The 20,526-nt window shown below is 37.1% G+C and overlaps 1 protein-coding gene across 10 annotated transcripts in view; it reads left to right on the forward strand.

Moving 5' to 3' along the window:
* Positions 1 to 20,526, forward strand: part of LOC110025499 (kinesin-like protein KIN-6) — a 95,294-nt gene that overhangs the window by 51,890 nt on the left and 22,878 nt on the right. For all 10 annotated transcript variants that reach the window (XM_020726011.1, XM_020726012.1, XM_020726014.1 and 7 more), the window contains exons 11-12: positions 6,061 to 6,118; positions 6,351 to 6,493. In XM_020726011.1, coding sequence (XP_020581670.1) covers positions 6,061 to 6,118; positions 6,351 to 6,493 — 201 coding nt within the window. The remainder of the gene's footprint in view (positions 1 to 6,060; positions 6,119 to 6,350; positions 6,494 to 20,526) is intronic.

Genomic DNA, 20,526 nt, shown 5'->3' on the forward strand with positions numbered 1-20,526 from the left:
TTTGAGCATTTTTATAAAGTTGAGGACCTGGGTCTTTTGAGTATTTATCAGAAAATCTGTGGTTATGTACTTTGATGACATTTTGGTGTACAATAATTCAATGGAGAAGCATTTATGTCATTTATGATAGGTTTTTTGTGATTTTAGGACAGAGCGATTCTATTTCCATATAAAGAAGTGTCATTTACTTACAAAACAATCATGCATTTAAATACATTATTTAATCTGCTGACATTGAGATGACTCAATCTTGAACTGGCGTAATCTATAGTCATTTACTCAGGTACGTCAAGTTCATGGCTGACTTCTTTTTACATATGAATTATCAGGAATTTTAGCTACATAGATAGAGGCTAGATAGAGGATTTAAGTACTCAACATCGATTATTAGTTCTAGATTTTAAAATGAAAAGTTGTAAAATAAAAATACTAGGAATCGTCGTCGTAGAATTAGATGAGGGTACCTAAAAGACAAATAAAACTGTTTTTATGAGTAAAATTCAAGATTTTTAAATTTGGGATGTTCATGAAGAAACAAATTATATGTAGGATAAAAGAACAAAAACTATTAAACAAGTGGCAAAAGTTATACTCGGAGAATCAAAAGAAAAAGTTTTTTTAAATAAAAAAATTTGGTGGTGGAATAATAATGTGCAAGAAAAGATAAAATATAAGAAGATATGTTATAAAGATTAGTTTAAATGTAAATGTTTAGAAAATTGAGAAAAATATTAGACGGTTCGAAGGGAGTCTAAGAGTTGTGACACTAAAAATTATGCTTTTAGTGATCTTTAGATTAGTTTAAATGTAAATGTTTAGAAAATTGAGAAAAATATTAGACGGTTCGAAGGGAGTCTAAGAGTTGTGACACTAAAAATTATGCTTTTAGTGATCTTTATAATAGATTAGGTACTAAGTAGGGTGAGAGATATATATAAACTAGCCAAACAAAAAGGAAAGAAAAGTAAAGATTTAATTCAAGTAAAGTGTATTAAAGATGAAAATCAAAAAGTGTTTTTCTTAGAAAAATATATTCAAATTTGGTGGGTGAGTTTTTTTATAAACTTTTTAATGAAGTTTCGGAAAATACGATCAGGCTTAGTGATTTTAATATTGTTAATAATAATAAATTTTTTCATTTTTAACGTCGCATTAGTAAAAAAGTAGTTGAGGAGGCTTTAAAGAAAACCATAGGTGAAAAGTCTGTAGGACCTGATGATATCTCAGTTGAAGTGTGAAAATATTTAGGAGATTTGAGTGTTTCTCGGCTTACTAAACTCTTTAATATTATTTTAAAAACTAAAATTATGCCTGAGTTGTGGAGGAAGAGTATTTGTCCCCATTTTTAAGAATAAAGGGATGCAGAAGAGTGTGCGAATTATAGAGGAATAAAGTTGATGTGTCTTACTTTAAAATTATGGGAGAGATTAATTGAAGATAGGTTAAGACGCATTACAAAGATTTCTCACAATCATTTTCGATTTATGTCGGGCATGTCTACTATGGAAGCTATAGATTTATTGAGAGGTTTGTTGGAGAAGTTCAAAGATAATAAGGAGTATCTACATATGATTTTTATTGATTTAGAAAAAACTTACGATAAGGTTCCAAGGGATATCCTTTGGCGAGTTCTTGAGAATAAAGGTGTTGATATGACTTATATTCAAGTCATTAAAGGTATGTATACAAGTTCTATTACTTGTGTTCAGACAGAAGCAAGATTGATCAAATATTTTCCTATTTTTGTTGGTTTACATTAGGGATCAGCTTTAAGCTCATATCTTTTTGCTGTAGTTATGGATGGTCTTACTGGACACTTACAGAAGGATGTATCTTGGTGTATGCTTTTTGCTAATGGTATCCTTCTTGTGGATATGACCAGAGAAAAAGCTCAGGAATAACTTGAATTATGGAGGTCTAGTATGGAGTCTAAAGGCCTCTTTTGAGTAGAACTAAAACTGAATACACGGAATGTAATTTTAGCAGTAGTAGCTCTATTGACAAAAATGTAACTATGGGTGATCAAATTATTAAAAGGTGTGAACGCTTTAGATATCTTGAGTCTATTGTTCAAAGTGATGGTGATGTTTATGGGGATGTTATTAGTAGAATTCAAGTTGGTTGGTTGAAGTGGAGGAATGTTTCGAGCCTATTGTGTGATAGAACAGTACCGCTTAGACTGATAGGAAAATTTTATAAGATGGTGGTGAAACCTGCAATGCCTATGACGCTGAATGTTGGCCTGTAAAAGAGAAGCATGAAATTAATTTAAGTGTTGCCGAGATGAGAATGATTAGGTGGATGAGTGGCTTTACACATAGAGACAAAATGCAAAATGATTATATCCGTGATTAGGTTGGTGTAGATCCAGTGACAAACAAAATTAGAGAGAGTCGTCTTAGATGGTTTGGTCACATTAAACATCAACCATCTAATGATCCGATTAGCAGATTAGATGCATTCGAGTAGGCTTATGCTAAGAAGGGAAGAGGTAGACCTAGGATGACTTGGGCATATTGTATAAAAAATTATCTTAATTTATTAGAATTAAATTAAAATATGACACTAAATAGGACACAATATGATTAAAATATGACACTAAATAGGACACAATGGAGAAAAAAAGATTCATATAGCCGACCCCACTTAGTGAGATAAAGGTTTTGTTGTTGTTGTTGTGGCACTCTTGACGAAGTTTCTCAAGGAAGACATGTTTTCATGGTCAACTAATGCTCAGGCTAGCTTTGAAGAAGCTACTCACTAGTTTTGTTGGATTTCAGTTAGATTTTGAGTCAAGATGGACATCTCATTTTTTTTAATGAGAAGATGAATGATTCCAACTGAAGATATTTTAATTACGATAAAAGGTTTTGTGCCATAGTTAGAGCTCTTAGTCACCAGAATTACTATCTATTAGTGAATATGTTAACTCTTTATATGGATCACGAAGCTTTGAGATTCCTGAATAGTCAACATAAGTTGAAAGGTAGGCATCCTTCTTGGGTTGAGTTCCTTTTTTTTTTTTTTCATTTTGTGCCATTTTGTGCTCAAGGACAAAGGCAGAGAGCTAAAATAAGTTAGTTAATGAATTGGGTCATCATCATTTATGATAACTAGCAGAAATAAAGGTTAGTTGTCTTTATTGTATTTAAGGAGCTATATGCCATTGATGAAGATTTTCATGAGATTTGAGCTTATTGTCATGATATATTGTTTGAATAGTTTTGCCGATCATATGTTTATTTAATTTATCAAAACAGACTATGCATTCCTAGTTCACTTGAACTGTGCGTTTGTAAAGAATGCTACAATAGAGGGATAACAAAATATTTTGGTAGGAATAAGACTCTCCTTACTGAAGGAGAATTTCTACTGGCATAGACTGATATTGGATATAGGGAGAGACGTCAGATAGTATTGAGTATGTCATTTGGTCAAAACTTGACAATACAATATTGATCTATACACTTTCATTTCTGTTTTAAAATCAATTTGGTTGGATGTGAGTTTGAATTTTGTCGAGGGCATGCCCCGAACACAACGAATTAAGTATTTTGTTATGATATTGATGTACGATTTCTTCAACATGGCATTTTGTACCTTGCCACAAGATGATTGATGCTTCACACTACTTTAGGTAGTTCACTTACGTAGCATGACAATGACTATCATTTTAGATAGAGATGTACGGTTTTTTGAGTCATTTCTAGATGACTCCAAAAAGTAAGCATGATATAAACTTTAGTTTAGTTCACTAGCACACCCATAGACGGATGGATAGATTGAGTTGGTGAATCAAAGATTTTTGTTTTTACTCCCGTGCGTTATAGGCAAAAACATCAGATAGTGGGACTTGATTCTTCCCCAAATCTAGCGTGCTTATAATTATTTCACTAGTCAGTCCATAGGTTTCAATAAAATTGAGATTGTATATTGGGGGAACCCCCTCACACCATTTTAGCTAGTGTCAATACTCCTCACTATTGAGCATAGCACTGATGCTGAGGAAATGGTTGAAGAAATTTACACCTTACGTGAGCAAGGAACTTATCAAGCAAAATTTTAAGTATTAGAAACAAGATAAAAGTTTAGGATGACTATGTTCTTCTAGGAAGATAACTTTGTGTGATCAAACTAAAGGAGTAGCTTCCTGTTGGTTTATTTTGAAAATTTAAGTCTAGAGAAGATGGTCCATTCAGAGTCATTAAGAAGATTAATGACAAAGTTTATCAGATTGATTTTTTGGGGGATTACAATATTTTGGTTACCTAAATGATAATGTTGACTATATTGTTGTCCTCGACCCTTTTCTAACCACATATTCCTCTCTCCCTTCATCCTACACCTTTCCCAGTACGTAGCTTAATCATTTTAAACATTTTAGGATTTCTTATATCGGTGTCAGTTCCTCTGTTTTACTTTTTGTCATCGACTATATATTGAAGAACCAATCCATATCTCCCCTTTTCAAACGAGCAAAAATGTCAATCTGAACATGACACTGTCTACATATTGTCAGGAATGTTTGGCAGTTTTGACATCTACCTGAGTATAATTTGGATTTTGATTGATGAAATAAGCTTTAAAATGTGAAAAATAACCCATACTAAGGTTATTGGTGATTTTTCAGAGGTATTTAAACATAGATTATTTCAGCATACGCATCAGGAGATTGTTCTCAAATTGTGACTTACGAGAAAAAAGTCTAAAGTAATCTATTTCCAGCCATAGTTTGATAAGCGCATGATAATGATTAAGAAGTGCAGAAGAGGAATCACCTATTATAAGTAAATTAAGTATGAAATATGTAGGAAAATTATGTTACAAGATCGTGAATCTCATCCTTAGAAAAGAAGTGGGAGTGAGTTTACCATAAAAGGTAGCCTTAGCTTGTGTCTTGGCTCTGCTGAATGAATAATGAATATGGCATTGATAAATGGGGGGAAGAGCTAAGTGAATTCCCAGGAAGCAAAATGGAAGCCTTTCTTCACATAGGAAGGCTACATTGAAGCTTGAACACAAACACGAGTGCTGGAGCAAAAGCTGAGGAGGTGGATTCGTGCGTTGCTTTATATGTGGCTTTAAGGTGGCAGGAACAGTAAATAGCTGTGAAGAAATCATAAGTACAATGTGGAGGATGACTTGTCTGACAAGGAGAGGACAAACCCAAGAAATATGGCATCATCAATGCAATGACAATAATGACATACAGTTGGACAGCAATGACCAGCAGATTAGATGTGCTAGGGCGATCAGGTATTTCATTTGATTTGTTTTATTTTTTTAATTGTCCTTTGTGACACCTTTTGACATTTTGCTTAGAATTTATTAGGTTCAAGTTTGACCTCAAATTATTTTATCTTATTTTGCTACCTTATTTCTTTAAATAGGAATGTTGACTTGTATTTAAGTTTCAGTGATTACGTACGAATGAAATATTATTGTGAACAATTATGAGTTCTGTAGGTTTTGTTTCAAATTGTATTTGCAAAATTTTACTTCCTCCGATCTTCAACATGTCTATGTGGGGTCCATTTTGTCCATCCATAAAGAATCATGGTCTTATAACATGCATGAACCTTCTTTTTGGATCCTTAAGCGAGAGGATTGGTTTCAAAGTCACTTTCATGCTCTGGTAGCATTATAAGATTCTTATGTCTGTGTTTCTGATTAGTTCCCTTCCAACTCCATCTATGTTTCAGGTAGATAAGCTAAATGGAAATAAATTGCTCTTGTATGATGATTTGCAAATTTCTTTTTCTTTGAAGCTTGAACTAGCATTTTGACGATCTAGAATGTCTTTGAAATTATTTGCTCACCTCACTTATTACTTTACAGATGGATAAGATAAATAGAAATAATCGTTGTTTTAGTGAGATGAGCTACAAATAGCTGTCTGTGAAGTGTGAAAAAACATATTGACAAATGTCTGAAATATTTTTGTTTGCTTTTATTTTATTTATTTATTTATTTATTTTTGGCGGACCAACTTTTATTGACATGGGTGATATAATACGGTACTTGCATTGATTTGTGCATATCTATATTTTTTTTTCTCAGATTGATGGAGATCATGTTGTGATGGAAGCATCTGCTACAAGCAAAATATCTGAGAAAGGTTATTATTTTATTTACCTTTGACATTGTATTTTCTCCTCTGTGTCTCGGACCTGAAATCATTGAATCTACAGTTTTGCAGTCATGTCATTCTGTTTTTTGCTTGTTAGATAACTCTCTAATTACGATATTTCAACGTTTGTTATTATTATATTTTTTTCTCATTTATCATTAATAGTTGCTTCTTTATCCATACCAAAAAGTTGAACCACAAAAAATTTAAATTATATCAGATTCTGCTGGAGAGGAAATTGGCAAGCAAGGAAATGCAGAATTACATATTGAGCTTCAAAAGATTAAGAGGAGTGAAGAAGTTATGAGGAATTTTGCCAGAGCTCTGTTGAGCACACTAAAGCAATATAAATATAAACTTAAGGTAATAGTCTCAGTGGATCTTCTTTCATGAAACTATAAATTTGAAATGGGTTTTCTAATAAATGATCATCATCGAACTATTCGTCTTGTGGTGGCTTCCTCAGAAATTTATCAGATTCATCATATCTAACTGCAGCCATAAAAAGGAAATTAATGATGTACAAAACCATATGCAATTCTATTAATTTCAAAGATTCTATTGATAATATCCATTTTCTTTAACATTTTAGCACCTTAAATATTTTTAATAATAAATAAATTCCTCAAAAGTAAATTTTTTAAGTTTCATTCATCATAACCTAGATCATGACTATTTCATTTTGTATATTTTTTATCCTCGATATGGAAGCAAAGTGTTATAAATATTGTTTTTTCTTCAGGGTAGTTTAAGATTGTGTAATACGATGCACACCTCAACACTTTTCAAATACTTTTCTTTTCCACGAGGTGTGCACCTCATAGCCTCTCTTATGCGGCACGTCTCATCTCAAAATTTAAGAGGCATACACCACATGTTTTGGGTTTAGATTTATTTTTTAAAAAGCAAATGCAATTAAATACAAGTTTGACAAGTGTACTAAATGGTGCTTTGATAGTAAGTGATCAAATGCTAGAGAATTCATTTCTAATAAATACCCTGGCTAAGAAATTAGATACCATAGCCCCATTTACTTCACTTATTTGGGCTAAGGCTTGACACTCTATAATGGAAGGTCCTACTGCTTCGTCGAAGTCATTGGCTAGGAAGAAGGAAATTCATGTCTTTGAGTTCTTAATCAATTATGTTGTTGCAGCCATTCTCTCTGTAAATACAGAAGTATTCACAACATTCTTCTACAATATCATCTCTACCTTCGTCCCCTTGATTTTTCATATTTCTAAAATAACATAAGAAATATTATAATTAGATACAATTTAATTCTTTATCAGTATTATTTATGAACTACAGTAATCATCCTAATGACTCTTTTTGATCATGATCAAACTTAATTTCTTTGATACCGCTTTATTACGACTCGACCCGGTGCTTAGAATTAACTAATGCGAGTATAGTGGTCGGAAAGTATTAACATTTAACTATTCACATTTTGTCAACTTCCAATACATATAAAAGAGCAAGTAAATTCATAAAATACAATAAAATCTAAAGCTTCCAGAAACACTAACTTCCAAAGAAAACATCTCATGCCCTTAGCAAATAATAAATCCATATGTAGAAGAAAATTAAAGAAAAATTATCATCATAACAATACCTAGCAGCAGTGGTCTTTCTCTGGTAAAAAAAGTCTCCTATCAGATGTATCAACTTTAACTTTCATTCTCCTGAAAGAAAATATTAATTTGCAACTATAAGTATAACTTAGTAAGTAATTATAATCCAATATGCATTAATTTTTTATGTTATGCAATGCTTGAATGACCAAAAGAAAATTATCCCTTCATTTTTCATTTTACGTATTTATCAACTTAACTTGTTTAATAGTTATCATAGGATTACCGTCATACTCGAAGATATCCTAAAAAAATGTGCCCGAACGCACCTTAAAAAATGTGTTCGAAGTCACCTTCAAAATTGTACCCGAAGTTACCTTCAAAATTGTACCCGAAGGTACACCATTACCATTTCATTTAACGTGCATGAGTACATTGCATCATCTGTCAGTATCATTTGGGAGTGATCCTGTATGATTTGAGCATTTATTTATCATTTCATTTCTTTTAAATTACCTCATTTTAAAGACATTAAACATTCATTTTTCCTTTTCCCGTTTATTTTCTTTAATTCTTAAGCTACAACTTGCATAAAATAATTATCTATAGCATTAATGAAATTCTTTATTCAATAAATTTTAAATTTATTATGACATATACTTTGGCACGATAACTAGGGGCTGATTTTTTCGGTACTCATCCCACTTCTCTTCATTGCCACCTCTATGTTTCTGTTCTATGTGTAAATGCGCATTGTAATGTGCATTTTGCAGAATTTGTTAGGGGAATTAATCCCCCAAATTTCTATGATACCATTAGGTAATAATCTTAAAGATAAGCCACACTGGAAAATGGGTCGAAGTACTTTCACCTCTAAAATGCTTTATAGCTCTTTCATCATTTTGATAATTGGAAATGGGGCATTGATATATGGCATAAATGTCTTTCTCCTTCAATCTCAATCTTCTTATGGAGGAATTTTCTAAATCTATTTCCTTTTGATGATATCTTGAAGCTAAAATGGTTGAGGTTAAATTTTCTAAAGAATTTGCGCTAAATCTTTATTTTTCATGTTCCTTTGCTCTGGAAATTTGGAAATGCCTGGGAAGGATCTTTGGTTTGAAAACTTTTATATGGAATTCTATAGAGGATTGTTTGCTTGCTTGGCATTCCTATTGCAATTTGGAGATCCAAATGCGTTACTTTCCTTACAGAGTTTTGTGGTTTCTCTGGTGTGCTAGAAACAATGCTAAGCATGAACACTCTCTTCCTTCTCCTCTTTCTACTATTTCACATATCCTTGCTTACTATGCCAAAGCTTCTAAACAACTACATTTGATGCCTGGATATTTGCCTAAAGAGGGCAGGGCTGGATCAAAATAAATGTAGGTGGGAGTTGGTAAATGAACTCCGCTGGCGCTGGGGCAGTATTTCAGAAACCATTTTGGCTCTTACTCCCACAAAAGCCGAATGCTGGATGATTTTTCCTGCTTTACAAACTGTTGTTATTTAACATTGACCTTTACTTGTTATTGAAACTGATTCTACTGAGTTTTTTGATTTAATTTCCAGAAAAAAAGAGCCTGCTTGGAACTTATTTATATGCTTAAACATGATTTGGAAATACATTGATTCGTCTGATCTTCAAGTTAGATGGGGCTTTATACATAGAAAGGTAATGCATCAGCTGATTGGTTGGCTTTAATTGCAGTACTTCTGATGATCGCCGATCATGTGCTGACTTTAATTGCAGAATTTGGTACGGTTGAGAGGTCGCAATAACCTCATAAGCTACACAAAAAACATATAGAGAAATGCATTGTCACATTAAGAGGCTACAATGACCAACATATACTTATACAAGAACTACAACAAATCCGCTCATCTTCGAGTAGGATCAGCATCGCCTCCCCAAAACTCCAGTACTTCTGATATCGCCACCACATAAGAATAAAAATTTTTCCCTTAAAGCGCGACAGGAAGGCTACAACAATTCTGTCTCCTCCAGATTGTGCAAGAACGGCACTGGAATCTCCTGCGAAAAGCACGACACCAACGAGAAAGAAGACCCCGTTGCTTGCTTGCTACGTAGGACGAGGAAGACTTTCCTGTTTGCCGCAACGAGAAAGAAGATTTCGTTGCTTGTTTGTTACACATGGCGGGGACGACTTTTCTCTTCGTCACAGCTCTTCCCTGCAACTCTTCGCCACAACTCCACGACATAATTCTTTACCTCAACTCTACGTCATAATTCTTTAATTCAACTCTTCGCAACATTTTTTCACCTTAACCCTGCCGCATTTCTTCATCGCAACTCTTTGCAGCAGCGCATCGCCGCAACGCCCCTCCGCAACGCGTCACGTAATCGAAATGCACCGTCACAATGCGTCGTCGGAAAGAACTTCCGCAACACATTGCCACGCTCGCAACCCGTTGCAGCTTTGCCATACGTCACGACACACCGCCACAACGCGTACCCCGCTGCAATGCACCGCGACACATCGCCCCCACGCGTCATGCCATTGCGGCGCATCATCACAACGTATCACCACGCCGCAAAGCACTGCCACAATGCATTGCCGTGCTGCAACATCGTCGCGACACCGTCACAACGCATTTTCCCGCCGCACCTCGACGCACTGCCGCCACGCGTCCTGTCATCGCAACGCATCATCGCGTCGCGACGCACTTTCACAACGCGTTGCCGCCCTGCAACACGTCACCAAGACAAACCGTCATAACGTCTTGCCCCGCTGCAACACGTCGCCGCGACGAACCGCTGCAACACATGAAGTCGCCGCAATGCCTTGCTGCAACGCATCGCGTCAACGCACTGCCGCAAAGCGTCGTGCCGCCGTAATGCACCACTGCAATGCATCGCCATGACACACCGCCACATCTCTACCCTCTCCTTCAGACCCCTAATTATATACTCAACAAGGGAATCAAACATTAAATACTCATTATTATATAAATTTAAAATTAAGTGCAAGCATTCAATGCTCATAAATTTAAAAAAAAAAAACTTTTCATATCGTCTCATTATTTTTGAAATTCGAATTCCTCTTGAAATTCATGGTTGGTTCAATTTTCTTTGTAAAGATATTATTTCTTCTGTTTTAGGCGGAATTTGAACCCCCTCTCCCACATGAATCAAAATATATTAACCAACTAAGCTGAGTTCAACTTTCCATTTATATAAAGATAACAACTATTTTTGTATGAAATACGTAAGATATATATATACTTATACATAAACACTCCGGATATTGATATTTTCGGACGATAAAAATGGTCTCGCCTGAAAAAGGGGGCAGCTGATACGTCATTATCAAATTTTTATCATCCAACACAAATTTCGAGACGATATTTCAAATAAGAAACATTCAAATCCTGAAAAAAAGTCATCAAGAGTTCAAATTTCAGCAAACTTATAATCAAACTGACCAGCTCGATCACTACGGTTCATATGCCAACTACGATTAACGTAGTCATCAGCTCATGCAGTTCCCGACTTCGGTTCCAACGGTCTATAAACATCACCACTGTAGTCTATTTGCCAACAACGACCTACACGGTCATGAGCTCATTCAGTTCCTGAATCCGACCCCAACGGCATACGAAAGATATCAATATTTGCCCTAACGACTTACGTAGTCATCAGCTCATGCAGCTTCCGACTCCAGTCCCAACGGTCTATGGGCGTCACCACTGCTCACCACTACAGTCCATTTGCCAACAACGACCTACATGGTCATCAGCTCATGCAGTTCCCGACTTTGGCCCCAGCGGTCTACAAACGACATCATTACTCGCCACAACGACTTGGGTGGTCATCAGCTCATACAGTTCCTGAATCTGGCTCCAGCGACCTACGGACGTCATCAATGTTCGCCCCAACAATCTACGTGGTCATCAGCTCATGCAGCTCCCAACTCGAACCCCCGCGGCCTATTGATGTCATTAATACTCGTCAACTACTGTCTACGTGATTCATTGTTCCCGCAACTCCTTATTATGACTTCTCTGGCCAATCAACGCTTCTGGAGCAACCATCTACCACACTCACAACGGACTACTACCTCCACGACAATCAACAATGACCCATGCAACTTGTTATCATCAAGAACTGCAGCCAGATTATAGTTATGCAATTTTGTAATTATATCTTTCCTAATTTAGGGGAAAAATGGACATGTGTACTCATCATTCATAATGGATTATTTTAACTGTGCTAGGACACGTGGTTTTTCCCCCTTTCAAGAGTTTTTCACATAAAAAGTCGATGTGTCTCATCATGCTTACTTCTTTTTTGTTATTTGTGTGTTAAATTCTCGTGCAACGCTAAGACGAAATTCCATTACTCTACCGCCTTGAATTTCTGGCACGCATCTGTGGGAAGCGAAGTCCCGTTCTATATTGTCTTCAACTCTAAGACACCGAGCCCCTACTTTCTTTTCCAATGATATATTTTATACAACTGGCGAAAGAACCTCCTTCACGTCATCAAGATCATCTCCGATACATTTTTGAATGTGGGGCACGCATTTTTGAATTTTCTGGCACGCATCAGTTTGATGTCGTATGTGGGAAGCAAGGTACTGTTCTACATTGCTTCAACTCTATGACACCGAGCCCCTATTTTCTTTTCTAATGATGTACTTCATCTAACTTGCGAAGGAACCTCCTTCACGTCATGAAGATCATCTCCGATACATTTTTCAATGTGGGGGGCAACCTTCACTGCAGTCGAATGGTCATTTATGTCAACGTCACAGACACGATTGTAGTAGGATTGTCTTCTCACATCTTATTTAGACACAATATTTTACAATTTCTTTCAAGCTGGGAGGCAACCTTCACTGCAGTCTTAAAATATCGTTCCTGTTAATATCCCTGGCACGACTGTGGTGGAGAAGTAATCCTATATTTCATTCAAATCACAAGTCTATGAGAATCACTTCTGTACTGAGAGGCAATCTTCACCACAAATAACAATTCCTCAGGGCCCCCTCATCGTACTGGGGTTCTTCTTCAACTAGATTAAAAAAAAAAGTCGATCTCTTTAAGGCCTGCTACATGGGTTGTTTTACAAGCTCACATGGAAAGCGCCCACACTGGGGGCAAAAAGATTCAAAAGCAGCAACTAATAAGTTGTCAAACATTTTTCTTGAGTATGACTGCAACCATATTTCCAAGAAAATTTACGGTTCATTGCGACCTGTTTAAAAATTTACGGCTCTGTTTGGCGCAGCTGCAGCTGCGCTGCTCCAGGAAGCTGCTGTGGGGAAGCTATTGTGGGGAAACTGACTGTTTGGTTCTGTGTGAAAACAACGGTGGGTCAGCTGTTTATGAAAAAAATGACCATTGTGCCCCTGTTTGCTAAAACTGTTTAAAAGAAGACTATAACAACCACATTTTTTAAACTTCTGAAGCAGGAATTCATTTCTAAACAGAGCAGAAAGTTCAGATACACCAATGACCTAATAGTGAGCCCCGAAAATGAAATATATAAGGTTTCTGTGCTTAAAAACATATGTAAATATGTAAGAATTCTGCGCTAAAAAACATTTGTAAATGCATATTCATGTACTGCAAAACTAATATAATAACATGTGCTGCCATGGTGTGCTCCATGCATGTGCTGCAAAACCACTGAAAGGCAAAATTAGTTGGATATGCTTATTACATCAAAAAATATCATATCCCAAACTTCACACCACTGAATTCCAGAAAGTTAAGCAGATACCTCCATATTTTATAAATGAGCACGTTTACAAAGAATTTTAACATTAACACAAATGTTATCGAAGTTGCACCATGACCAGAGATAGTATAGAACAAGTATTTAAAAAACACAACAAATTTACGTGGTTCGGTCGAAGTGACTTACATCCACGGGAAATGTTTCAAACATCTTTATTGAGTCAATAGAAAAAAAGTTACATAGCTTCAAATCAACAATGACTCCTTGCTATAACCAACCGATAAAGGAACTAAAAAAAAAATTGTTGGGGCATCTTCATACATTCCATCTTTTTGTAATACATACAATCTAAGGTAATTGTACAAATTATAATTCTTTCCTCTTCATAAAGTAAGATAATGCATTCCATGTAGCGGGCAGAATCCGACAGGTTGGGTATGAACCGCAGATGAAGTTAAACAAACATTTGGCCATGTCAAGTCGAGCGACTTTAAGGAAAAAAAATAGGAGACTGAACTGCTTATAAGCAAACACGTGCTCTTCAAATTCCACCTACCTTGCAAAATATGCTTATAAGAAACAAAACTTTATATCACTCAGGAAACTACCAAACCTGCTGCATTAGCTATATAAGAAGTGTAAGAAGTATAAGAAGTATAAGAAGTACAATATTTATAAGCTAATGCATACTTCATTCAACTCTTATGTTGCAAAGAAGCTCACTTGTTGCAATGTATGTTTTATAAGTAGAAAGCTCATTCTATAGAGAGCAAACGACCAAAATCAGTAAACTACAAAACCTGCAAGTTGTATAATATTAAGCATAAATTGGCTAATTGCAAAACCTCTCAAACCTTCATACCATGTTAATGATTCCTGGCAGCAATCTTTAATGGCTAGATTTTTTAAATTTCAAATAAGCATGCAATGGCTAGAATTCTGCTCATACAATTCTGCTATAAGAATTCCAAGCAAACCAAAGCGAAAATATAAGAATTCGGTGCTATATCAACTGATGTTTTGTACTTCAAAGCAAACCAAAGAAAAAAAATAACTTGCAGTTCAAAGCAGCCTTCTTCCCGATGTTTTGTATCTTCATTTTCTTGAGCTTAGGAGGAAAATAGGGCAACTCCAACAAAATCTATGCATAATAATGTATATATTCTGCTATACATACAGACCACACAATAAAGAGGCTATATTCTGCTATAAGAATTCTGCTCATACAATTCTGCTATAAGAATTCCAAGCAAACCAAAGCAAATATATAAGAATTCGGTGTTATATCAACTGATGTTTTGTACTTCAAAGCAAACCAAAGCAAAAAAATAACTTGCAGTTCAAAGCAGTCTTCTACCCGATGTTTTGTATCTTCATTTTCTTGAGCTTAGGAGGCAAATAAGGCAACTCCAACAAAATATATGCAATTTATCGAGGAAGAGTTCTGTTAAGCAAGGAAAGAAACTATCATTTGTTGCTGCACTAGCTATAAGAATTCTGCTCATACAATTCTGCTATACATTCTGCTATACATCATAACACACAATAAAGAGGCTGCATAAATACCACACAATAAAGAGACTATATTCTGCTATAAAAATTTTGCTCATACAATTCTGCTATAAGAATTCCAAGCAAACCAAAGCAAATATATAAGAATTCGGTGCTATATCAACTGATGTTTTGTAGTACTCGTACATCAAACATATTGCCGTCAGAAACATCCCTCCTCGCTTTCTTCTACGTGTATCCATGTGGGTTTTCATCTGTCTTCTTCTATTTGCATCCATAGTGATGGGTATCCCTAAATGTTTCTCCTAAACAATTATCATTTATATGAGTTAGTGACAATAAAAAAAAGAAATGTTCGCAAATAATTATGAAGGTACAAGAGAGTTCACAAGCACAACTCTATAAAGAAAAAAATAGATAATGCAGTGTAAATGTTCTAGTGATGAAAAATATTAAAAATATCAATTGTTCAAACGATTATAAAAACGCCGAATATATGCCACACTGCAGGTGACATACATCCGCACAAAGAAATCCCTACAGACCGGGTCCTCTACCAATTCTGCTGCGAACAGATACAATTCTTCATCTGCATAAATTTCGGCTGTAGCACTTAGGTTTTTAAGTGCCTCCGCGATAGAGTTTGAATGTGAAGTCTGACATTCTGCTTTGAAACAAGAAACCGCCTCAAATAGCTCGTTTCTGAGGGAAGAAGCACCAAATTTTATTTTATCAACAACTCTCAGACGTTTGGAATGGGAAATAATTTCATATTCGTTCTGATCTGGGCTGGGGACGTCAGTCAATGAAATCAACTGAACCTCCAGGGGTTCCCAAATTCACGGCATTGCCAGCGAACCCTGTCCCCCTTGGGCTACATGCATAGTTTCCCGTTGCAACCATTCCCTCAAACATGCGGTCTAGTTTCTCCTCCAAATCAGGCTGAATTCCAGAAAGCTTAAACTTTTTTGCAGCAGACACTACCTATATTGAAATTTATAGACACCCAATTAGAACAAAATAGAAAGTTACAAAATCAAGAAGTTTACAAATATAGCTCACCGCAAGTCTTTCAGCCCATCATTCCTCAGGTGCATCAACTGTTCGCTTCACTGGATCCCAACCAAGACCAGTAGAACCCCTTTTCAATTCCTTCCAAATTTTTCATTCCTTCTTCATTTGGTCCCACTTGTTTTTCATTTGCAACCTGTCATATTCCCTGCCTGTACATTCCTGAAATTTTTTGTAATATTTTGCCACCCTTCTTTTTTGACATGGGTCGTAGGCTTATTTCCCCGTTTATTTTCGTGTCTTTTTCCCACAATGCGGGTTTAGCAACCTCTTTAGGCTTATTATCCATATTATTACTATAACAGAACAAAGTCATGAAACAGAAGAGTAAAATTAATGTTAGGAATCGATCAGAGAGGCTTGCACGGCAAAATTATTTGAGAATGGTTATAAGATTGGGGAGTTGGAACATATGAGCGAGATGCACAAATTAAAAATACATTTTTTGAAAAATGTGAAGGATGCTAGAGAGGCTTGCACTGCAAAATTATTTCAGAAGAGAAAAGTCATATATTTATTTTTGAATTGGGGCAAAACTGTTAATGAATGGAAATCAAACAAGGGAGTTGGAAGCCTACAGAACAAATCTGTTACACCTTTTCATTCAACTGAAATTTACAATACAAGCAACTGTTCAGAGTGATGTATTTCAGATTGGAGATCAAATCTGCGTTCTACATCCATTTTGCACAGGAAATTGCAGAAAATAAATGAAAAGCCCCTCCAACGATGAAAATCAAATATGCTACAACAAATCTACTCATCTTCGAGTAGGATTGACATTGCCTCCCCAAAACTCAGGTACTTCTGATGATTGCCAAGCGACCTCCAGATATCACCAGAACATAAGCATAAAAATATTTTCGTTAAAGCGCGACAGGAAAGCTACAACAATTCTGTCTCCTTCAGATCGTGCAAGAGAGAAAACTAGAAAGAAGATCTCGTTGCTTGCCTGCTACGCATGAAGAGGACGACTTTCCTCTTTGCCGCAACGAGAAAGAAGATTCCGTTGCTTGCCTGCTACACATGGCGGGGACGTCTTTTCTCTTCGTCGCAACACTTCCCTGCAACTCTTCGCCACAACTCCACGCTGCAATTCTTCACCTTAACTCTACGTCGTAATTCTTTACCTCAACTCTTTGCAACAATTTTTCACCTCAACGCTACGCCGCAAGTCTTTACCACAAGTCTTCACCTCAACTCACCGCCGCAATGCGTCACTTTATCGCGACTCACCGTCAAAACCCGTCGCCACAACGAACTTCTGCAACACGCCGTCGTGACTCACTGTCGCAACGTGTCGCCACGCTGCAACACGTCGCGACACACCATCACAATGCGTTGCTCTGCTGCAAAGCACCGCGACGCACCGCCGCCACGCCTCACATCATCACGATGCACCGTCACAAAGAATCCTCAAGCCGCGACGCACTAACGCAGCGCGTCGCCTCGCTGCAACACATTGTCGCGACACATCGTAACAACACGTTGCCCCACCACAATGCATCGCGACTCACCGCCACCACGCGTCACGTCATCGCGACACATCATCACAACGCATCGTCACGCCGCGACGCATTGCCGCAACGCGTCTCTGCGCTGCAATATTTCGTCGCAACACACCGTCACGTCTCATCCCATCGCAACGCGTCGCCGCAACGTATCGCTGCAACACATTACGTCGCCGCAATGCATTGATGCAACACAGCGCCTCAACAAACTGCCGCAACGTGTCGCGCTGTCGTATCGCGTGACCGCACTGCACCGCTGCAATGCGTCGCCACGACACACCGCCGCACCTCTTCCCCCTCCTTTAGGCCCATATTTATAGGCTCAACAAGGGAATCAAATATTAAATACTCATTTAAAAATAAGTGTAAGCATTAAATGCTCATAAATTTTTAAAAAATAAAACCTTTCATTTCCTCTCATTATTTTTTTGTAAAAAAGGTGTCAAATTCTATAAATCTTATTTTCAAAATTCAAATTCCTCTTCAAATTCCTCGTTGGTTTAAATTCTTCTGTAAAAATATTATTTCTTCTGTTTTAGGCGGAATTCGAACCCCGCCCTCCCACATGAAACAAAAGATTTTAACCAACTAAGCTGAGTTCAGCTTTCCATTTATATAAAGATATATATATACTTAAACATAAGTACTCCGGATATTGATATTTTCGGACGATAGAAATGGTCTCGCCCGAAAATAGGGGGACAACTGATATGCCATTAGCAAATTTTCATCATCCAGCATGAATCACGAGGCATGACACGATTCTCGAGACTATATTTTAAATTAGAAACTTTCAAATTTTGATAAAAAGTCATCAAGAGCTCTAATTTCTGCAAACTTATAATCAAATTGACCGGCTCAATGAGACAGACCTAATGATATGAAAACTAGCTCAATCCGAGTCAAATCAAGAATAGATCAAGTCATTGAACCACACTTAGAAGATTTCCGGACACATTTGGAAGGTCAAACGGTTGTCGAATATGGTAAGTTTATACTCGAATCGAGCGTCTCGACCAGATGAATCTAATGAGCACAAAATCACTCAATTTTGACATAAAAAAGGCACTCAAATGTCCATTAAACGTCTTATGATCGAGAGATGTTTTTCGGACCGTCCAATCAAAATGGTCTATATTTCTGCATTAATGATATTCAGAACACTTTAAATAAACCTCTACCCCTCTCATGAAGGGGGGTGGAAGCCTTGGGAGAGAACTTGAGGCTTTGAGAAGAGCTGAAGTACATTACAACCACCGACCGTCGTCGAACACCGTCCGTCGTTGTCCATCACCGACCGTCATCAACCACCGTCGACCAGACACCGTTAGTCAATGTCGTAAGCGGGGGCGGAAGCCTTGGGAGAGAAATTGAGACTTTGAGAAGGAGCTGAAGTCCAGCACAACCACCGACTGTCGTCGAACACCACCGGCCGTCGTCGCCCCGCCCGCCGTCGACCATCACCGGACGCCGTCGACCACCACCGGACGCCGTCGACCACCACCGACCGTCGTCGACTATCACCGGTCGTCATCAACCACCGTCGATTAGACACCGTCAGTCAATGTTGTAACTTGAAAATTCTAGCAACCCTCTTCCGTCTGTGGGACAAGAGCTCACCACTACGGTTTATATGTCTGCTACGACCAACGTGGTCATTAGCTCATGTGACTCCCGACTCCGGTCTCAACAGTCTATGGACGTCACCACTGCTCACCACTACGGTCCATATGCCAACAACGACCTACGTAGTCATCAACTCTTGCAGCTCCCGACTCCGGCCCCAACGGTTTATGGACGTCATCACCGCTCACCATTACGGTCCATATGCCAACGACTTACAGGGTAATCAGCTCATGCACTTTCCGACTTCGGCCTCAACAACCTACAAACGTCATCAATACTCGCCCCAACGACCTACGTGGTCATCATCTCATTCAGTTCTTGAATTCGGTCCCAGCGGCCTACGAACGTCATCAATATTCGCCCCAACGACTTACGTGGTCATCAGCTCATGCAACTCTCGATTTCGACCCCTGCGGCCTACAGACGTCATTAATACTCGCCAACTACAGTTTTGGCGATTCACTGTTCCCGCAACTGCCTACTGTGACTTCTCTGGCTAATCAACGCTTCTTGAGTCATCTACCACACTCACAACGGACTACTACATGCACAACAATCAACAATGACCCATGCAACTTGTCACCAAGAACTACAGACAGATTATAGTTATGTAACTTTGTAATTTTATCTTCCCTAATTTAGGGGAAGATTAAACATGTGTTTATAATGAATTATTTCAACTTGGATAAATCCCCCGTATTTTTTTCCCCTTTCAAGGGTTTCTACGTAAAAAGTCGAGGTGTCTCATCCCACTCACTTCTTTTCTGTTGTCTGTGTGTGTTAAATTCTCGTGCAACGCTAAGACGATAATCCATTAATCTATCGCCGTGAATTTTTTGGCACGCATCAATCATGGACATTGATTGTCAAGAGTTTTTTTTGGGCTAAAGCTGCTTAGGAAAGTTGAATTCGAGAAGAAATGAACGTGGAAGAAAAGAAAAAATGAAACTGAGAACAACATTGACTTTGCACTTTGATAGAAAATCATGCAAACTCTGTCTCACTCAACTCGGAAAGAGTTTTTTATATTAACATGTGTTTGAAAAAAAAAATTCTTATTAACAAATGTTTTGTTATGACTCAATAATCTTTTTATATTGGCTTGTAGAAAAAAATTGATTGAACTAGAAGTGTCAATAAATGACATGACACAACAATCGAAGAGCTCACCCAGAAATTTTTTGTTTGGGTTGACCCAATTAACTTTTGCGTCAGGTTCAATTGAAAAGTATGACAAGTTTAATTTCGAAGTTGAATCCTATTTTAACCTGCTAACTCGTATAACTTTGTATATCTAACTTCGTTTTTATTAGTTCAGATTTACGATTTGATAAGACAACACTTCTTATTCTAAATTTATGTTTCCTATTTGAATTAATTTATTATATATATATA

Source organism: Phalaenopsis equestris, unplaced genomic scaffold, assembly GCF_001263595.1.
Source record: "Phalaenopsis equestris unplaced genomic scaffold, ASM126359v1 Scaffold000301, whole genome shotgun sequence".
Lineage (NCBI taxonomy): Eukaryota > Viridiplantae > Streptophyta > Magnoliopsida > Asparagales > Orchidaceae > Phalaenopsis > Phalaenopsis equestris.